Source organism: Exophiala xenobiotica (genome assembly GCF_000835505.1).
Source record: "Exophiala xenobiotica strain CBS 118157 unplaced genomic scaffold supercont1.7, whole genome shotgun sequence".
Lineage (NCBI taxonomy): Eukaryota > Fungi > Ascomycota > Eurotiomycetes > Chaetothyriales > Herpotrichiellaceae > Exophiala > Exophiala xenobiotica.
In genome coordinates this window covers 2339241-2356138 of record NW_013562488.1, presented here as the reverse complement: position 1 = coordinate 2356138, position 16898 = coordinate 2339241, and the positions used below count along the sequence as shown (strand labels likewise).

The window sequence follows — 16898 nt, the reverse complement described above, 5'->3', positions numbered from 1 at the left end:
GATACGGTCTCGGCGATGATCCAGAAACGTTGTTGCGTGATAGCAAAGGGTGGCATTGCGACATAGGGCCGATTTGCAGAGCCGTCTCCGCACTTCGGTGCGAGCATCGGCCACCGTTGTCGATGTCGGCTATACCCCGTTCAGTGTGGACATAGTGAATCAGCGTTTCTGACCAATCTGAACGCACCTGCAGAAGCATAGGTTGTATTTCGACCGGCCCGAGGGATCATATAACAACTGCACGGGCTGTGCTGAAGCCCCTAGGAGAGTACTATATTCGGACTTCCTTGCCGACCATTATTGTGTGACACGTACAAGCCGCTTGGAACAAAATCAAGGCCACGATAACAATGGGTTCTCTCAACGGACCAACTGCCCCGAAAATGGGAGCAAAGGCCTGCTCGCCCTTGAGCGGTGCAACACGTCTTCGTGAGATGTTGAAAGACCGTTCTAAAGTTGTGGTATGCCCTGGCGTCTATGACGGGCTGAGTGCCCGCGTCGCTCTTTCCATGGGGTTTGACGCTTTGTATATGGTGAGTGCAGAGCCCATGGATTTGCCCACGCACTACTAAACCATGGCATGTGTAGACAGGAGCAGGCACTTCCATGTCAAGACTCGGATGGGCAGATTTAGGCATGGCGCACCTAAATGATATGAGAGGAAATGCTGAGATGATTGCTTCGCTCGATCCTTCCGTCCCCTTGATTGCGGATGCGGATACCGGGTATGGTGGCCCCATCATGGTAACAAGGACGGTTACTCAGTACGCCCGCTCGGGAGTTGCAGCGTTGCATATTGAAGATCAGGTCCAAGAAAAGAGATGCGGACATCTCCTGGGCAAGGAAATTGTCGACCGAGAAATCTACTATAGCCGACTTCGAGCTGCAGTGGCCGCACGTGATGCGTTGCAATCCGACATTGTCATCATTGCTCGAACGGATTCGTTGCAAACATATGGCTTTGAAGAAGCCATTGAGCGTTTGCAAGAAGCCGTCAAGATTGGAGTCGATGTGGTGTTTCTCGAAGCTCTCCGAACCAAAGAGCAAATGGAAAAGGTGTGCAAAATCATGGGGGACACCCCGATTCTGCTCAATGTCGTCCCAAACGGTGTCACTCCAGAATTGTCGATTGAAGAAGCACGGCAGATCGGGTTCCGAATCATGATCTATCCGGGAGTCTGCTTGCGTCCGGTGGTCAAGACCATTGCTCATGAACTTCAATTTCTGCAAAAGACTGGGAAAGCATCTTCGTCAGACAGTTCGAACAGCCCTAAGGAGGTCTTCAACCTCTGCGGCTTGCAGGAATGCATGGAGATTGACCAAAAAGCTGGAGGAAAAGCGTATTCCACAGTGGGGAAATAAGCAAACATGATGATCAGAGAATGCTGGCAATGAACTAAATTGGCCAATTCCTCCATGGCTGAATGCAGCAAATGTTCATAATGGTCCATTGTTGTGCTCATTCTCCAGTGAAGGACGTATCCAACTCATTTTAATGGACCGCGGATACTGTACGAAGATCCGCAAGACACCCCATTAGATCTCTGAGGCGAAAGTTGCAGTCCATCAGCCAATCAATCTGACAACCTTCCTTAGCTGCCTGGCTGGCAGCATATCATTCCGCGTAGGCTGAATCGACGCCCAATCTTCGAGGAAATCTTGACGTATCATACCAAAGTGTTCAAAGTGGAACTCATTCTGCAAGAGATCCAGCCTTTCTAGAACCACTCCTTGCGCATAATCAGACCTGAGTTCCGGCGCTATAAGTCCGAGGGGCATCAAGAGCGCACTGTTGTATGATGAGGCTTCGGGAAATCGCTGTAAGATATTGACTGCAAGTGTAACCAGCTTCTCAATATTTTCGTGCGCTATGAATGGGGGAAAGGCGTACGTCGTCAGTGTGTTAGGTAGACCTTGTCGATCTCGCAGCTGCTGAAAGAAGTATACTTGTCCGACAGTACGGTAAAGCTCGCGGAGCAGTGCCAACTGACCGGCGCTATTCGGGATGCCATCATACATGCACGGAGAAGATGACGATGGATTTTGCACCAGGCCGGCCGGACGAAGTGCGGTCGTGTCTGTTGTGTTACTCGTGGATAAACTCGGTATGAAATCAAGATCTCCATCCCAAGAATCGAGTTCCGACAAGGAGACGTCTTGAACTGCACTGCTAATCCGGTGGAGCAATGTCGAATAGTTCTGTCGTACAAGGGGTGTTCCTATACCAAATTGCAAAGCTTGGTTGCTGTGATATGGCGTTGCATCCGGCGTAGGATTAGCAATCAACGCTAATAGCTGATTGTAATTGAAAAGACTGCGAAGGAACACATGTAGGTGTCCCTGATTTTCGTAGCCATAATTGTCCTCGAATGAAAAATAGGCTTCGGCAAATTGCAGGTGTTTTTGCAAGGACGAACACGAATCACCCGACAGCTTCGCAAGAAGCACCAGCAATACTGCTGTAGTGACAAGACATATCTTGTCCATAGAGGCAAGTAGCAACATGTCACCGGGAAAACCAAAGTCAACCTCAGCCGTTTCAGTGGTAAGAGGGAAATCTGAAGAGGAGAGCAAATGCCCACCGGCCCTGCGAGATATATGTAGACACTCGGTTATAGCCTCTTTCGTAAAGCGAGAGATCGCCCTTCTCAGATGGGATGTCTTGCTTTGCTTGTTTTGTGACCCTGCTATAGCGAGCATTGCACACTTGACAGGCCTGAACTTGAAAGCAACCGGGATTAGGCAAGTCAGGAAAGGATTGTCGTCATCTCGATAAGTCGGGTAAGTCCGCGCAAAGCGATTGATATAGTAATCCCAAAGATGAAGCTCTATGGGAGAGCTTAAATCGTGTATAGATATTATGTCAGGCTTCTCGATCGCTCTGAGGAAGGCATCGTGTTGCGTCTGTGGTACGGTATCGTTACTGCATTCTGAACCAATTTCCTCGGTCCTGTGGAATTGAGACTCGGATGGCGTAGCAGTCGTGAAGACTGAGAGATTCACACCCGAATCCTCTGAACTGACGATTTTGTCCACATTTTCTGTTGGTCCTGGCCTTTTCTGACTTTTTGATGGGCCTCTCCTTCCAATGGCCTGTCGTACGGCGTCATCCTCCCACAAGATTCGTCGCTGATAACCTTCGCATTGCATCCCAAGGCGGGTGCAAGTATGACATGCTGGCTTCTGGAGGTCACATTTTTTCTTTCTGTCGACACCACTAAGCCTCTTGGAACTTTTCACGGGTTTGCGGAGCCAGGAAGTCGCACTTACCTCCTCTTACAAGTCACACAGCTTTCGCGGGATCGTGTTGATTTGATCATAGTACAGAGTATTCAACCACACAGAAAGCTTGGTTGCGATTCCTCCATATACTCTGGGAGATTGATTGTAAGCTGGCTTTTGTGATTAAAATTGAGATTGCAGACGGTCAACAGCCATATATAACGGAAATTCGTGCGTGATAGAAGGAAGATAAGGACTGGGTACTAGTAATGGGAGATAAAAAAGTGGGAAAGTGGTGCTGGGGTGAGGGGCATCATGAGGCATTCTGGAATAAATTGGCGTTGCGCGCTAAGCAACCACCAAACATTGAAGCCAATAGGTAAAGCATATTCCATAGATGGAGCTTCCTGCTGTCAAGGTATAATGCAACTTTGGGAGTGGTCTTCGAAGGATTATGATTTGAGGTGGCAAGAGTATATCTATTCCCAATGAATAAGTCAACCATTTGAACGACTGGTTTATCATTATCGTATCGTTATTTCGACAGGCAGAAGGAGAATCAAAAGCCTTACTTCTAGCACTGTAGATGGCTGATTACAAGCGCAATGGAATGGTGTGGAGGACAATAGATACATCTCAGCGGATCTCCTCCTGCGTCTAGGAATTGCCCCTAGTAAGGGATATCTGGAATCTCGTTCTTGTTGATATTGTCCTCGGCGGTCACAGGACGCATTTCCCATACAGTTTGCTTCATGTACGCAACCTGTTCATCGATCCATTTAGTCAAGGCCTGGACATCAACGATATCTTTCTTCACATCTCCCCTGCGACCATTCTCTGTTTTGGTAATAGCCTCCCCATATTGCGCATCAAGCTTCTCACCCTCGAGGCGGAATCTTTCTGCGAGCAAATGCAAACGATAACTTGTCCACTGGTAGTATAGCTCGGGTAAACGCGATTTTGTTCTGACGTTCATATTAGAGGATTGGTCCAGAAGCCGAGGGTCACGCGGGCGGAACGATGTCACTATGGTGATCCGTTCAGGCATATTGCCAGACGGAAGCGCGATATGAGAAACGTGCCGACCTTGAAGGATAACAGCACCACCCTGCATTTCTGCGTTAGTACTTCTACAGGTGGAAATGGAGTTACTGACCATCTGAGGAGAGCGGACTTTGATTGTTTTCCCATCTCCTCGTTGAATTTCAGTCTCGCCCTCTGTCATATACCTAGCATCTGACAGCATGACGACACATACGAAGGGATGCGAGTCTCGGTGCCATGGGACAATGGCGTTCTTGGCTGGTTTATCGATTAATCCTTGGTTATTGTCCAGAACTTTGGGAGCTTTAGGTGGCCGAATTGGAGTGTCCTTGACTCCTTCCAGTCCGGCCGAGCCAAGTTGTACGTTCGTATGACAGATCTCGTAATCCATCACTGGGACCAGATCGACCCCTGCGTTATCGCTGACGATCTTAAGGACTTCAGGGGAGGTCCAAAATTGGTGTATGAATGGTGCATAACGGGGTGCCATTCCTCGCAATTGAACAGACCCCGGTCGGGTGTGGTAGGTACAGTTGTCGAGTACATCTTTCGAAAAAAGTTCCTTTCGGTGCAAAAGAATCGCTTCCTCGGAGAGCAGTTGAAATGGCTCCGTAGAGGCAACATTAGAGATGGAGGAGGGTGGTAGAGAGAGGTCATTGAGGGTGTATATGGCATTGGGAGGCTCGTAGGCGAGATGTTTCGCTGGGTTGAAAACACCTCTAACTGATTTAGCGGAGGTTTGCGGTATGCTTGTATCCTCGCTGGGATGAAGTTCGACAAGTCCGGGAGCCATGGTTGATAGTCAAAGCGACTTTTTTTTAGAGTCGAACTGTCAGGCAAGTTGACCTTGCATATATGGTTGAAAACAAAAGCCTAGTATAGATTTCGGCAACGAAAGAGCCGGCTTGTCAATCAACACACCCTTTCATATGACTAGCACACGCCTCGCTATTATACCCGCCTGAATTGCTGACGGAAACGTCCGATAACATCAAACCGTGGCACACTAACCGTTTGGGTACCATACTAGCCGCTGCTAATATGAATTGGGTTGCATGCTCCCGCGGTGGAACTCGATGTCGTGTTGCTCATAATTCTGCGACCACGAGAATAATGCATGACGTTATACTATCCTTCCGGCAGTGGTGTCTCATTGTGCTCGAATGGGATGATAATTACCGCTACCTTGGATTTTATCCCAAAGTAGGTATAGTAGCCGCTGGTTATCACGAATCTGAAGCATCCGCAGTTCCTATCCCATTGCTGGACCCGATTAGGGGTCCGCACGGAGGAGTGGCTGATTCTTGGAGACCCCATGGAACTTTGTCAGTTCTGATAGCGACCACTGTCAGTGGTTGTGGCAGCAAGCTATTGTTCCACAACACTAATCCCATTTCGTGCCATACTAGACGCAGCACCTACGTGACCAAGGTGTGGACTCTGCGCTTATCTTTCCGCTTCCATTTCCCACGGGCTAACATTATCGGGACTAAGAAGCCTATCATGTTTGTGTTAATTGACAGCAGCCGCTATCTCCAATGCGCCACGACGATAAGGACGATTCAACCAAGCATCAGCCGGAAATAATTAGGTATATATACAGTATATAGCAACCCAGAGGCCTCAACATGATATAGACCTCACATGCTTTTGATTGAGATCTCGTTTTAAAACAATTGCCTCCCTGAGTGTGGGATTGAACGTAAAAAGATGGGCTCAAAAGCACCCTCTGTGAACGATGAGTTCTCTACGGAGAAAGGCATTGGTCCCGATGTTTGCAGAACTACAAGCACGGGAAGGGGAGATGTCATTACCAACACCGTACGATACCGCAATCGTACTGGCAACGAGATTGATATCACCACTGTCCAGCCAGGGACTGACAAGGTCTACGAAGCAAAAGTGTCTCTGCTCAATCACGCAATACTCGACTTGGGTATGGGTAAATACCAGTGGATCATGGCTTTGCTTACTGGTTTTGGTTGGTACACGGACAATGTAAGTCACCCTTTCCAGACCAATTACTCTAGCAGTACTGACTTCTCCTGTGCAGTTCTGGCTTCAAGCGATCACAGTCATTAGCCCCTTCGTGCAACGCGAATTCGAGGTCAAACGCATAGCTTGTATGTCCACATGGGTCCATGGCTCACTACATCACATACTGACGCATTATACTAGTTCTAACGGTTGGCAAATACGCTGGGTTGGTTCTTGGGAGCTCGCTGTGGCCCATGACTGCGGATTTTATCGGTCGAAAACCTGCGTTCAACATCACTCTCGCAATGTCATCCATTGCGGGACTCATCGGGGCTGGTGCGCCTAACTTTACTGCCATTGCTACTCTCTGTGCTTTTATCGGCTTAGCAACTGGTGGAAACCAACCTGTCGATTCGGCAATCTTTCTTGAATTCATACCAGCAACCCATCAATATCTGTTGACAATGCAATCAGCATTTTGGTCGGTCGGACAAGCAGTTGCGGTACTGATAGCATGGTCAGTATGCACAATCATCCTCTCGAATCCATGACTAACCTGACAACCAGGCCTTTGGTGGCTAACTACTCCTGCCCATCGACTACGCCAACAGGGGAATGTGAGTACCATGATAATCTTGGTTGGCGATATTGTTTCTGGACATACGGTGCGATAAACTTCGCTATGTTCCTCGGTCGATTCATATTCCCACTACACGAGAGTCCCAAATATCTCATTGGTCGAGGTAGAGATGCTGAAGCTGTACAAGTCTTGCACAAAATTGCTGCATACAACAAGACTTCGACCTGGCTCACTCTCGCGCACTTCCAACAAATCGACAACGACCTCGGCAATGGCAATCCTCTGATCCAGACTTCCGCGCATCAAGAAGCATCCAATGTTCTCAAAAAGAACATCTCCAAGTTCGAACCTGAGAAGATGAAGGCCCTCTTTTCTACACCTATCATGGCGTTTTCGACGACGATGATGATCCTACTTTGGTGCATGATCGGCATGGCCTATCCACTGTATAACTCCTTCATACCTCTTTACCTGGCGGCCAAGGGGGTTACGTCTGGGAACAACACGATCAATGCAACCTACCGAACCTACTGTATACAAGCTGTCTGCGGAATTCCTGGCTCGATTATTGCTGGACTTGCAGTTGATGTCAGACGCATTGGCCGTAAAGGGGTTGGTACTATCTCTTGTATCCTGACAGGCATATTCTTGTTCCTTTACACGCGTGCCAACAGTTCAGCTGCCATCCTGGGATTCTCCTGCGCCATTGCTCTTTTCCAGAACATTGTTTACGGAATTTTGTGTGAGTTGTGATCCAGTAGTGGCTGCAAAAATTATCAAGCTGACAGAATGCAGATTCGTATACGCCAGAGCTCTTCCCTGCACCCATCAGAGGCACTGGAAATGGTCTGGTAGCCGTGTTTAACCGATTATCGGGTCTCGCAGCCCCTCTGATCGCAGCATACGTGGGAATCAATAACTCACCTATCTGGATTTCGGCTGGTTTATTCATTGTTGCGGGTTTTATCTTCGCGGTTTTGCCATATGAGACGCGTGCTCGAGCTGCTGCTTAGATAGGTCAAGTTTCAAGGTGAGGCCGAGCGACAGCGAAACCAGACGAATCAATTCGGTGAAAGGGGAGATGCAACGCTTTTCTGCCTTAAAACCTAGCTAGGAATGGCCTATCAGTGCTCTAGGCTCTTCTCCATCATTCATTTATTGAAAGGCTATCAGAAATCAACATCACATGCACAACCAACTTTGAACTCGAGAGCTCCAGCCTGCTCCTGGCTAGGGCCTTGCTATTAGCCAGCCTATATCCATCCTACCCATTGCCACATACACTGGCTTCCCCGATTTTCAATCCGCATGGCCTGACAATAGTCTCACAGCCAATATCTGAAGGCTGGATGGAAATCGTATACTTCTTCCAGGGACTTTGAAGCCAAAGGATGGACCTCACCCCTCTCGTCGAGCTGTCTCGCAACTGCATCTCTCTTCTTGTTCTCGTGATACAGATGAAAGTACAACAGAACTGTGCATATGGTTGCCAATCCGACCAGGCCCAGAGTGACACCGTGGCCCTTCAAGAAACGTGGAGGAGTATCATAGATTTGGGTTGCGATGATAGCGTAACCCTCGACAAAGAACTGTAATCACATTAGCTACAAGTACTGGGGATGAGAGTTAAGATTGGGAAGATACTAGCACTCACCATGTTTATGGTGAACATCGTGGACTTCTTGGTGTACCCAGCGTGAATTGAAGTCACCCAGGCGGCAGCGATTGGCACAGCAGGCGTCGACCCAGAGGCCACAAAGCAGCACCCAGCGATTAGGGCGACCTTGTTTGTTGTCGTCAATAGGAGGACCAGCCCGATGATGCAAGAACCAAGGCAGATTAAGGTCGGGACGCATCTGCGATCGAAACGGTCCGACAATTAGCACCCTATCAGGGTAGCCACGATGGCGAATGCGTATGGTATCATGGTGTATAGTTGAGTGTCCACTGCGACAAAAGGTTGGTTGGTGCTCTTTCAATCCATTGAGTGCGTGCAGGGGCGACTTACATGCTGAGTATCCGATCTCTGTGATAAACGTCGGCATGAAGACAACGAATGCGGTATTGGCAAGGCATACCCCGGCCATGAGTAATGCACCAAACCAGGTTTTCATGTCCTTCAGCGCTGCGAAAATCTGGCGAAAGTCGATTTTGACATCGGCGTCATTTTTGGCTTGAAGATGTTGATCAGTTGTGACCCCTTCATTGAGTGGTACTCGTTGTTGAGGAATAGGACTTTCTCTCAATCATGCGCCGTAAGATCAGCTCCCTCTCTCCACGATTTCTGAACGTCAAAAATGGGTTTTTGATCAGTTGATCTGGCAGGCGAGGAAGCAGCAGCCAGACCATGATTCCCAGTGCTATTGTCGGAATCCCCTCCACCAGAAAGAGCCATTGCCATGCATGCCGTCCGTCTACGCCCTCCAGATCTTTTGCCACAGCCCAGGCGACCAGACCGCTAAACAAGCCAGCCACAGCAGACGAGGCAAAAAACCAGCCTAGTATGCGTCAGACTCGTCGCTTAGGCACCTGATGTTCAACTTACCAGATCTCCACGCGAGTTCGTCTCGTCTGTACCATAGATTGAGGTAGAGAAAACCGGTGGTAATCACTGCTTCCCCAATCCCAAGTAAGAGCCGTAATACCATCAGGCCAGCGTAGCTGCCACTGACGGATATGAAACTGGTCACAATCCCGAAGAGGATCACAGCAGGTCCGTAGACATAGTTGGCAGATATCTTGCGCAACAAGAGGGCACATGGCAGTTCTGCAACGGCGAATCCAACGACTAGAAACCTTGTTAGGCATGGTATTCCAGCTCAGGGGAAGAAGAATGTCGTTACAGTAGATCATCAAGCAGTTGTAGTACTGCGAATTGTCGAGTTTTAAGTACTTCTGAAGTCCCATAATGCGGGCATTTCCAATCTGTGCTCGATCCTGGCCAGAAGGTTAGCACTGTACATATCAACTTCCGAAAGAGCGTCAAACGACCAGATAACTGAACATGTAGCTCAGAGTCATGAGGGGCATGATCATGAGGTCTTGCTTTCTCAACAATGCTCGCTCTCGTTGATTTCTTCCACCCGCATCACCGAAAGGACGATCGTCGTCAAGGATCTTTTCTCCATGAATATTAACTTGTTCAACAAGTTCCTCCGCAACGAGCTCTTCCGCGATCTTGTCAGAGGCACGTGCATCAGAGAGGCTGTCGGAGGCCATGTCTGGAGACGTTTGGCGTTGGGGAGCTTCACAGGGAGACAGAACAGACTGACGACCAGAATATATAGATGATTTTGCCCATGGGGGAGTCTCCAGGAGCCGTATACCCCAGGATCTGGACTCATGTCTGCTATTCAAGCTATAACTTTCGTTCTGTCCTGTGGTCCGTTCTCCGTCGTTCATTCAAACTCCGGTTTTGAATCGAAGTCCGAACGGAGGAAGTGGGCCGGCTTCTGCAGCAACATTGGGGGTGCCAGAACTCGAAGGCCAGCCCCAGATCGGCAATTCCGAAGGAGGTCTATCCCCGGGTGCTATAATGGTTTGATAGGGCATTCAACAGCATATGATATAGACAGTTGACGCGGGCACCTCAAACATACCCGGGCTCATAGTCCAACATTCAACACTGTGACAACGCAATATCGTTTCAAGTACCGAAAATGGCTGATCAGGAAAAGAGGCTACAGGTGTTGCTCGACAAACAAGACATTTACGAGCTCGTTTGTCGCTATTGCAGGGGAGTAGACAGAATGGATAAGGAGCTGACAATATCATGCTTCTGGCCCGGTGCCATTGACGTTCATCTGGGCAAATTTGGCAATCTCCACACAGGCACAGCTCAGGACTTCTTTGATCAAGAATGGGAAGGATTCAAAGAGTTCACCGCATCTCAACACTATATCTGCAATCATTTGTACGAGGTCGACGGAGACAAAGCATTTGCCGAAACCTATCAGTTCTCGTTCTACTGGAAGAAGCCTGGCGATGAACCAACTCGCAACGTCCAGAATTCGAACCGCTATGTTGACCGCTTCGAGAAGCGTGATGGCGAATGGCGCATTATCCATCGGACCTTCATTAGGAATTTCACTCTGCCTATTCACCCTGTGGGATTTCCCACCGTGGAAAATGGATGGCCCTCACTCTCCCAGAGCAGGAACGATCTGGCTTACAGTGGTGTCAATGGAGTGATTTACTGGAGATCCACAAAATTGACATGACGAGAATGACAAATTTGATCCTATCCCCGCAGGAAATAAACAATGGGCAAGGCTGAGGCCAAGGGATCGGATTATACTGTAAAGGGGGAATGAAAAGATGACGTGGAGCGCTTGATGCGCACCCCCTATAGGCTCAATACATGGCGAATATCACTGTTACGAGGAGAAGCTCATTATTCAGAGGTCCAGGCACGAAAACATGGTGACAGTTAGGCAGCAAAGACGAATGAACGGCAGACAGGGAGCCTGTCGTCCCCGACTGTGCCTCTATGCCTCTACCATGTCCATTGTGCATCTCCTGAAATTGAGTGCCGCCTCGAGCAGTGAAATATACAGCAATAACATCTAACTGGGGCAAATAAAGCTGATCACATCCATGAGTGGGCATAGCCAACTCCTATAATACTATTGACCCCTGAATTAGGCTATATACAAGGCTGACTTGCCTCCCAACGGTCTTCACTAGACTGACCACGCCACTTCACACCTCCATCTGCGCTCAGTATTCGTATAGGAGCAGGATCTAATTTGACGGACACTAGGCCTGCTTCTCCTAAAATATGGCAAGTAGATTTGCAGGGCTTGCAACAGCTCCAGGGACGTTGCAGACCTGCATGATGATCAGAGACGATTCTGCGATCGAAACACACAGATTCAGACTTACCTCACTGCTGACGAAGAATGACCAACGGTTAATTCCAGCGCAGTACTCCGCTGCTGCGTCTAGATTGAAGAGCTCTCCAATCGACATTCCCCAGCCGGCGCTCAGAACGTCATGAAAATTACCAGTCTTGAACGGATGCTTCACCAGCCATGTTAGAAGTTGCCCTTCAGACAGAAGTCATATGGTACTTACGCCAGTACTCAAACGTGATATGGTCAGCGGCGACGGCAGAAAAGTAGCTCCAGATCCATTCCAGGGCTTGTTCGCTCTGGACGAGACCGCTTGACTGCCACATGGTACCCATTTTCTTCTTATCGTCGTCACTCAAGGCAGCATATTCCTTGGTGAAACCTGTTCTGACAAACAAGATATCTCCAAAATTGATCTCCGTGCCTTGGTCCTCTGCTACGGCTTTCAATTGATCGACTGTGATCTTGTGAGGATTGAGAGGCGTCGCACTGAACTCAATGTTCTGCTTTCTCCTCCACCGGTCAAAGTCGAGAAGCACACCGCGCCCGACGATGCCGGTCTGCTCCCAGTTTTGGATCCCATTGACATGAGACTTAATCGACTTGTCTTCGTTGAAGAAGTCTTTTAGAGTGCGGCCACCATAGAATTTTCCAGTACTCTGATACGCCCAATGCCTCAAACCGTCCCATTGGGTGCTGCACTGGCTATTCATCGTCCAGACGCAGTCACAGACAACCCTTGGCGGTTTTGCATATTGATCCATTTCGAACGCTTTCCGTCCGACGACGCCCGTCTTGGCCATCGCGTCTAAAGGATTGTTGAGAGAGCAGGTCCTGCCGGTCTGGATCTCCTCCTTCGCTTGAAGCACTAGCTCTGGTGTGAGACGGTTGAAAGCACCACGTTCATCGTCGTCGCCGTACAGTCCCCAGGCCGAGTACGGCGGGTCTCCTTTCCTCAAGGGTAAGCTGGAGAACAGAGGAATAGTTCCTGACATATCGAATAATGCAACCCGCAGCAATATGACCTACGTCCTTCTCTGCGAGGAACGCGAATTGCGGGAGGCGCCCTGGATATCTAAATTGAGGAATCTGATATGATTGATGACATCTCTGAATGGAGCTGAAGAGACAAGAGAAATCAAACATACGCTGGCAAGATTGGAGTCAAGACTTCTCGGCCGCGAAACACTTCCGACCTTCGATGTCCGAAGAGGATGCAATTCCGAGAAATCAGAGTTGATGATTGATGTCGACCTTCATTGAGTTTGACTTGGAAAAAGGGGTTTACCGGAGCTCCGCATTTCCCCAGCACAGCCGGACCATATCTCTCCGGGGCCAACTGCTGGACAAAGAGCGAAAAGAGAGAAGACTGGTCCCAGAGTCGTTAAGTACTTAGTGTAAGGCACTTTACATATACACTCAACTGAGAGGGGAAGACCACTACTAAGCTGAACCATACAGAAGTACGGCCACAAGCTTTCCAATATGCCGAAGCACACTGGTGTCAACGACCACACGGAGCAAAATCTACCCACGCAGAAATTGAATGATGGCATAGGCAGCGTTCCTGCTCACAGTGAAGCTCTTCGAAACTCAGTGACGGAACTATTGGCGCGGTTCGTCGCCAGCATGTCTGGTGGCATTCTCACTCCAGAGCTATCCGACAAACTCAAGGCTCTGTTGCTCGACTACCTGGGCGTAACAGCATCCGCTGGTCTCCGTGCCGAGTCGAGTCAGAAGTTCGTTGATGGAATCACTTCATTTTCTGACGCAGCTGAAGGACGTAACACTGTCCTCACAAAAGGGTCGAAATTTCCACAGCGCTACGCCGCTCTACTCAACGGTGCTTTTTGCCATACGTATGACTTCGATGATACTCACTCAAACGCGCTCCTTCATCCAGGGTGTAGTCTGATATCAGCAGCCTTAGCGCAAGCCGAGACCCAGAATGCATCGGGCCGCGAGCTTTTGCTGTCTCTGGCCGTTGGATATGAAGTCGCCTGCTGCGTGGGAGCTGCATTAGGTCTGGGTTCTTACAAAGGGGGCTTTCACAATACAGGTACTGTGGGGATATATGGATCGATCGCATCTATCTGTAAGCTTCGCGGGAGTTCACAGCAGGCCGTTGAAGATGCCTTCGTCCTGGCGCTCTCCAGGGCCGCTGGGTCTATGCAGTTCTTGGAGAATGGAAGCTGGAACAAACGTCTTCATCCGGGTTTTGCAGCCCACGACGCTCTACTGTGCGTTTCCCTGGCAGAAGCGGGTGTGCTCGGCGCCTCTCAAGCAATTGAAGGAAAGTACGGACTGCTGCACAATTACTCTGGAAGTGGCGATCCTTCGAGGATAACCAAGCGCCTAGGAGAAGAATGGTCTTTCTTGGAAACCGCCTGCAAGCCTTTCCCAGCTTGCAGGATGACCCACGGCCAACTCGAAATGGTGGGCAAATGGAGAAAAGTTCACGAGGCTCGAGGCATTCCAGAGACCGCTACGGTTACTCTCCCCAAAAACTCGTTTCCGATCGTTGGATTACCCGCCAAGAATAAAATCAGGCCTGAGTGCATCGTTGACGCTCAGTTCAGTTCTTGCTTCCAGGTTGCAGCATCGTGGTTGTACGGAACTAATCTTGGATGGGCTATTTACGAAAAGATCCCTGACAAAGGTGTCCTTGAATTGTGTGGGAGAGTTAAATGTGAAATGGATGAAAATTACAGTGCCCTCGAGTCCAGGATGAAGATCGTCTTTCCAGATGGGACTGTCGTCGAAGATGAGATTCTGGTGCCCATCGGGGAGCCACAACGTCCTTTTGAATGGGATACTGGGGTCAAGGAGAAGTTTCTGGGCCTGGCTGAGCCAGTCTACGGCAGGAATAAATGTCAAAAGATCTGTTCAGTGATAAAGGCCCTCGAAAGCTGTGGATTAGGCGAGCTCATGACATTGTTGGCTTGAATGATATGGCTCGCCTGGAAGAAACGTGTCGATCTAGCCGTCGGCCGTCACAATACTGGAAGCAATCATATATCTCATTCTCTATCATTCAATCCACATATCACCACTGAGATGCCCACAATAGGCCATGATCTAAGATAATGCCCCAGTTTACGAAGAACGTCTCTAGCATTGCCCTGACCGTCCGGTCTAAGTCGATACGCTGGGGGGGGTCGTGCGCGGCTCTGGAGGGATTTCCTGCATTGGACTTTAAGCCGGAGAACGCTGAAACATCGTCAAATGGACATACCCGGAATGATCACGATTAGGTAGGACCTTTAGCTAGAGGGAAGGCGAGGGATCAGCGTTGGCCGCCAATTGCGTTTTATGTCTTACTCGGCAGCGGGAAAGGCTTGACATGTGCCCAAAGCCTCTTGCCCTGAGAATTGCCAGACCTGATCAAGAAGTATCTTTCGTTCTCGTATAACTTGGTCGAGCCAGGTGCAGATCACAATGATGGGAGAAAAGGTCCGTCGTGCAATTGAAGGAGACGAAGAAAGTCACGAACATTCCAGCAGAGGACTTTGGCAGAGATTGAAAGGCTTGAAGAGGTCGTCAGATAAGCTCAGGGGTTCAAGCGGAGCGGGAGAGAAACCGAATAGTCTGTAGGAAGGCGAGTTGATCCTCAAGAGGAAAGAGGGAAGGTGAAAACACGACGCCAGTATGTCCTCGGTTGACAATGTATCTTCAGATTGTAATGAGACATAATCGAACAAGCCACGGAAGAGCAAGACACTTACTAGAGGGAAGGTGTTGGTGCGTTTCGGGTCAACGTATGTTTATTGTTCGCCAACTTGCTTCCTCTTTGCACCTATTCACCACCGAATACATGGCGGAGACGCAGGCCAGGTAAGAAACCCCATGGTCAGTCTTCACCCGACCTGTGAGCCTCATACAATGTGCCTCTCTGGAGGGTGTGACACCACTGGGAGACAGAACCTTGGCAGCCTATCCTCAGAAGAGATTGGGCGCACTGACCGGTATCCTAGGTCAATCCCCAAATGGAGTGACGTCCTGTTCTTCTGATGGTACCAAGATTCCGGCCACTTCAGTGCTGCCCCGAGTTGTGGATGCAGATTACTAGCATCATGTTTGGGCCGATTGCTTCCGATATGTTGGACTGAAAGCATGGTCAACCGCCTTTTTTGATGCCTGCTGCCATGCCTTTTCCGCTCGCGTTGTCTGCGGCCATTTTCCCGTCGATCAGGTTCTTTGACAGCTTCAGTGTGACTTTTGACCGCTCCATGTCCACTACTTTTCTCATCCGATCGAGGTCCCCGTGCCTTCCTTCAACTAGCCGGACATTTGCAGCAGTGTATGGCTTCTCAATTAGATATGTGTCTGAGATGAGCATGTTATTACCCACCCATCGAGCTGGGTGTGTTCTTGACAGAGCATCAAAAAGCGCCTGGTCTGTAGGAGTCGTTCCCTTTGGCCCCAGACGTGCCTGCGCGGCTTGTTGTGACGAGATGTTTCTTGCTAGTCGGGCTTGCACTGCATTGATATCAATCGCATTCAGCACCGGATTTGTAGTTTCGGTTGGCTGGGGTGGCAGTGAAAGAAGCTGGAAGCTGCTAATTTGTGATATGGGAATGAGCCGATAGGCACCTGAAGGCGCTACCAAGGAGGCCGAGTTAACGTTGGTTGGTGGTGCTGGGCTGGTGTTAAGGACAAGAAGGCTGGTCAAGGGATCAGCTGTGTAGACAACGCCTTCCACAGATGCCTGGTTGGGCCCAGTAGTAATGACGCGTATCCTGCAACATTGTAAGTGACCGTCCGTCTCAGCGCCTGTATATGTGGTCTTACCTGCTTCCGATCGCTTGTTGCAGACTGATGTCTAGAGGGACGGACGACGCAGCTGGCTGTGCAGGTTCACCCTTTGGCAACGCGACCGGTACTTTTGCTCCTGCATTCTGGCGTTTTGCGTCGGTCGCCATCCTCATGCAAGAAACATAGACAGGCAGAGCGCAGCCAGTCCGTCGAAAAGCGTTGATCTAGCCGTCGTCGATGGGCAAGGTGGAGGTGTGGAGAAGGAGAGGAAGACAGTGTCAAAAACTGTCAAAACTAGGGCGTCCAGAGGCAGCGGCAGCCAGACCTCAGCTGGCAGTCACGATGCTCGTTCCGCCTGGACCCAAAGCCAGAAGTGATACGCCAGGCGCCGAATGACAATATGTCGACGGATGAAGCGCAAAGCAAGGCAAGGCGTGGTCAACAATGTGGGTGAAGTTGAGTCGGGT

General features: G+C 49.6%; 9 protein-coding genes across 9 annotated transcripts; 4 read left to right on the top strand and 5 right to left on the bottom strand.

Annotated features, from left to right (window-relative positions):
- The first annotated feature begins 284 nt into the window (after nt 1-284).
- PV05_11561 (uncharacterized protein) lies at nt 285-1584 on the top strand. Its single transcript, XM_013455058.1, has 2 exons — nt 285-533; nt 589-1584. The coding sequence occupies exons 1-2, from the start codon at nt 351-353 to the stop codon at nt 1360-1362; spliced, it is 957 nt and encodes a 318-aa protein (XP_013310512.1). The 5' UTR covers nt 285-350; the 3' UTR covers nt 1363-1584.
- On the bottom strand, nt 1567-3434 carry PV05_11560 (uncharacterized protein; the record flags this gene model as incomplete). Its single annotated transcript, XM_013455057.1, has 2 exons — nt 3271-3434; nt 1567-3205 (listed from the first exon to the last, which is right to left on the bottom strand). Exons 1-2 carry the CDS (start codon nt 3318-3320, stop codon nt 1567-1569), a joined length of 1689 nt encoding a protein of 562 aa, XP_013310511.1. The 5' UTR covers nt 3321-3434.
- A 419-nt stretch (nt 3435-3853) lies between these two features.
- On the bottom strand, nt 3854-5059 carry PV05_11559 (uncharacterized protein; the record flags this gene model as incomplete). Its single annotated transcript, XM_013455056.1, has 2 exons — nt 3854-4330; nt 4379-5059. The coding sequence occupies 2 exons, from the start codon at nt 5057-5059 to the stop codon at nt 3893-3895; spliced, it is 1119 nt and encodes a 372-aa protein (XP_013310510.1). The 3' UTR covers nt 3854-3892.
- A 917-nt stretch (nt 5060-5976) lies between these two features.
- On the top strand, nt 5977-7836 carry PV05_11558 (uncharacterized protein; the record flags this gene model as incomplete). The annotated part of the gene is made up of 5 exons (XM_013455055.1): nt 5977-6264; nt 6320-6389; nt 6445-6760; nt 6811-7565; nt 7619-7836. The coding sequence occupies 5 exons, from the start codon at nt 5977-5979 to the stop codon at nt 7834-7836; spliced, it is 1647 nt and encodes a 548-aa protein (XP_013310509.1).
- Nucleotides 7837-8148: 312 nt separating this feature from the next.
- On the bottom strand, nt 8149-10042 carry PV05_11557 (uncharacterized protein; the record flags this gene model as incomplete). The annotated part of the gene is made up of 8 exons (XM_013455054.1): nt 8149-8412; nt 8478-8606; nt 8832-8849; nt 8902-8996; nt 9040-9321; nt 9369-9611; nt 9667-9760; nt 9815-10042. The coding sequence occupies 8 exons, from the start codon at nt 10040-10042 to the stop codon at nt 8149-8151; spliced, it is 1353 nt and encodes a 450-aa protein (XP_013310508.1).
- Nucleotides 10043-10482: 440 nt separating this feature from the next.
- On the top strand, nt 10483-11043 carry PV05_11556 (uncharacterized protein; the record flags this gene model as incomplete). Its single annotated transcript, XM_013455053.1, has 2 exons — nt 10483-10511; nt 10560-11043. The coding sequence occupies 2 exons, from the start codon at nt 10483-10485 to the stop codon at nt 11041-11043; spliced, it is 513 nt and encodes a 170-aa protein (XP_013310507.1).
- Nucleotides 11044-11825: 782 nt separating this feature from the next.
- Nucleotides 11826-12671, bottom strand: PV05_11555 (uncharacterized protein; the record flags this gene model as incomplete). Its single annotated transcript, XM_013455052.1, has 2 exons — nt 11826-11845; nt 11900-12671. 2 exons carry the CDS (start codon nt 12669-12671, stop codon nt 11826-11828), a joined length of 792 nt encoding a protein of 263 aa, XP_013310506.1.
- A 490-nt stretch (nt 12672-13161) lies between these two features.
- On the top strand, nt 13162-14622 carry PV05_11554 (uncharacterized protein; the record flags this gene model as incomplete). The annotated part of the gene is made up of 1 exon (XM_013455051.1): nt 13162-14622. One exon carries the CDS (start codon nt 13162-13164, stop codon nt 14620-14622), a length of 1461 nt encoding a protein of 486 aa, XP_013310505.1.
- A 742-nt stretch (nt 14623-15364) lies between these two features.
- Nucleotides 15365-16869, bottom strand: PV05_11553 (uncharacterized protein). The gene is made up of 2 exons (XM_013455050.1): nt 16468-16869; nt 15365-16415 (listed from the first exon to the last, which is right to left on the bottom strand). The coding sequence occupies exons 1-2, from the start codon at nt 16602-16604 to the stop codon at nt 15794-15796; spliced, it is 759 nt and encodes a 252-aa protein (XP_013310504.1). The 5' UTR covers nt 16605-16869; the 3' UTR covers nt 15365-15793.
- Nucleotides 16870-16898: the final 29 nt, after the last annotated feature.

What these genes read in the sequence shown, in the direction of transcription:
- PV05_11561 (XM_013455058.1), top strand. Translation starts at nt 351, where the DNA reads ATGGGTTCTCTCAACGGACCAACTGCCCCGAAAATGGGAGCAAAGGCC. An exon ending in GGTTTGACGCTTTGTATATG is followed by an intron (nt 534 to 588) that starts GTGAGTGCAGAG and finishes TGGCATGTGTAG; the next exon opens with ACAGGAGCAGGCACTTCCAT.
- PV05_11553 (XM_013455050.1), bottom strand. Translation starts at nt 16,604, where the DNA reads ATGAGGATGGCGACCGACGCAAAACGCCAGAATGCAGGAGCAAAAGTA. An exon ending in CAACAAGCGATCGGAAGCAG is followed by an intron (nt 16,416 to 16,467) that starts GTAAGACCACAT and finishes ACAATGTTGCAG; the next exon opens with GATACGCGTCATTACTACTG.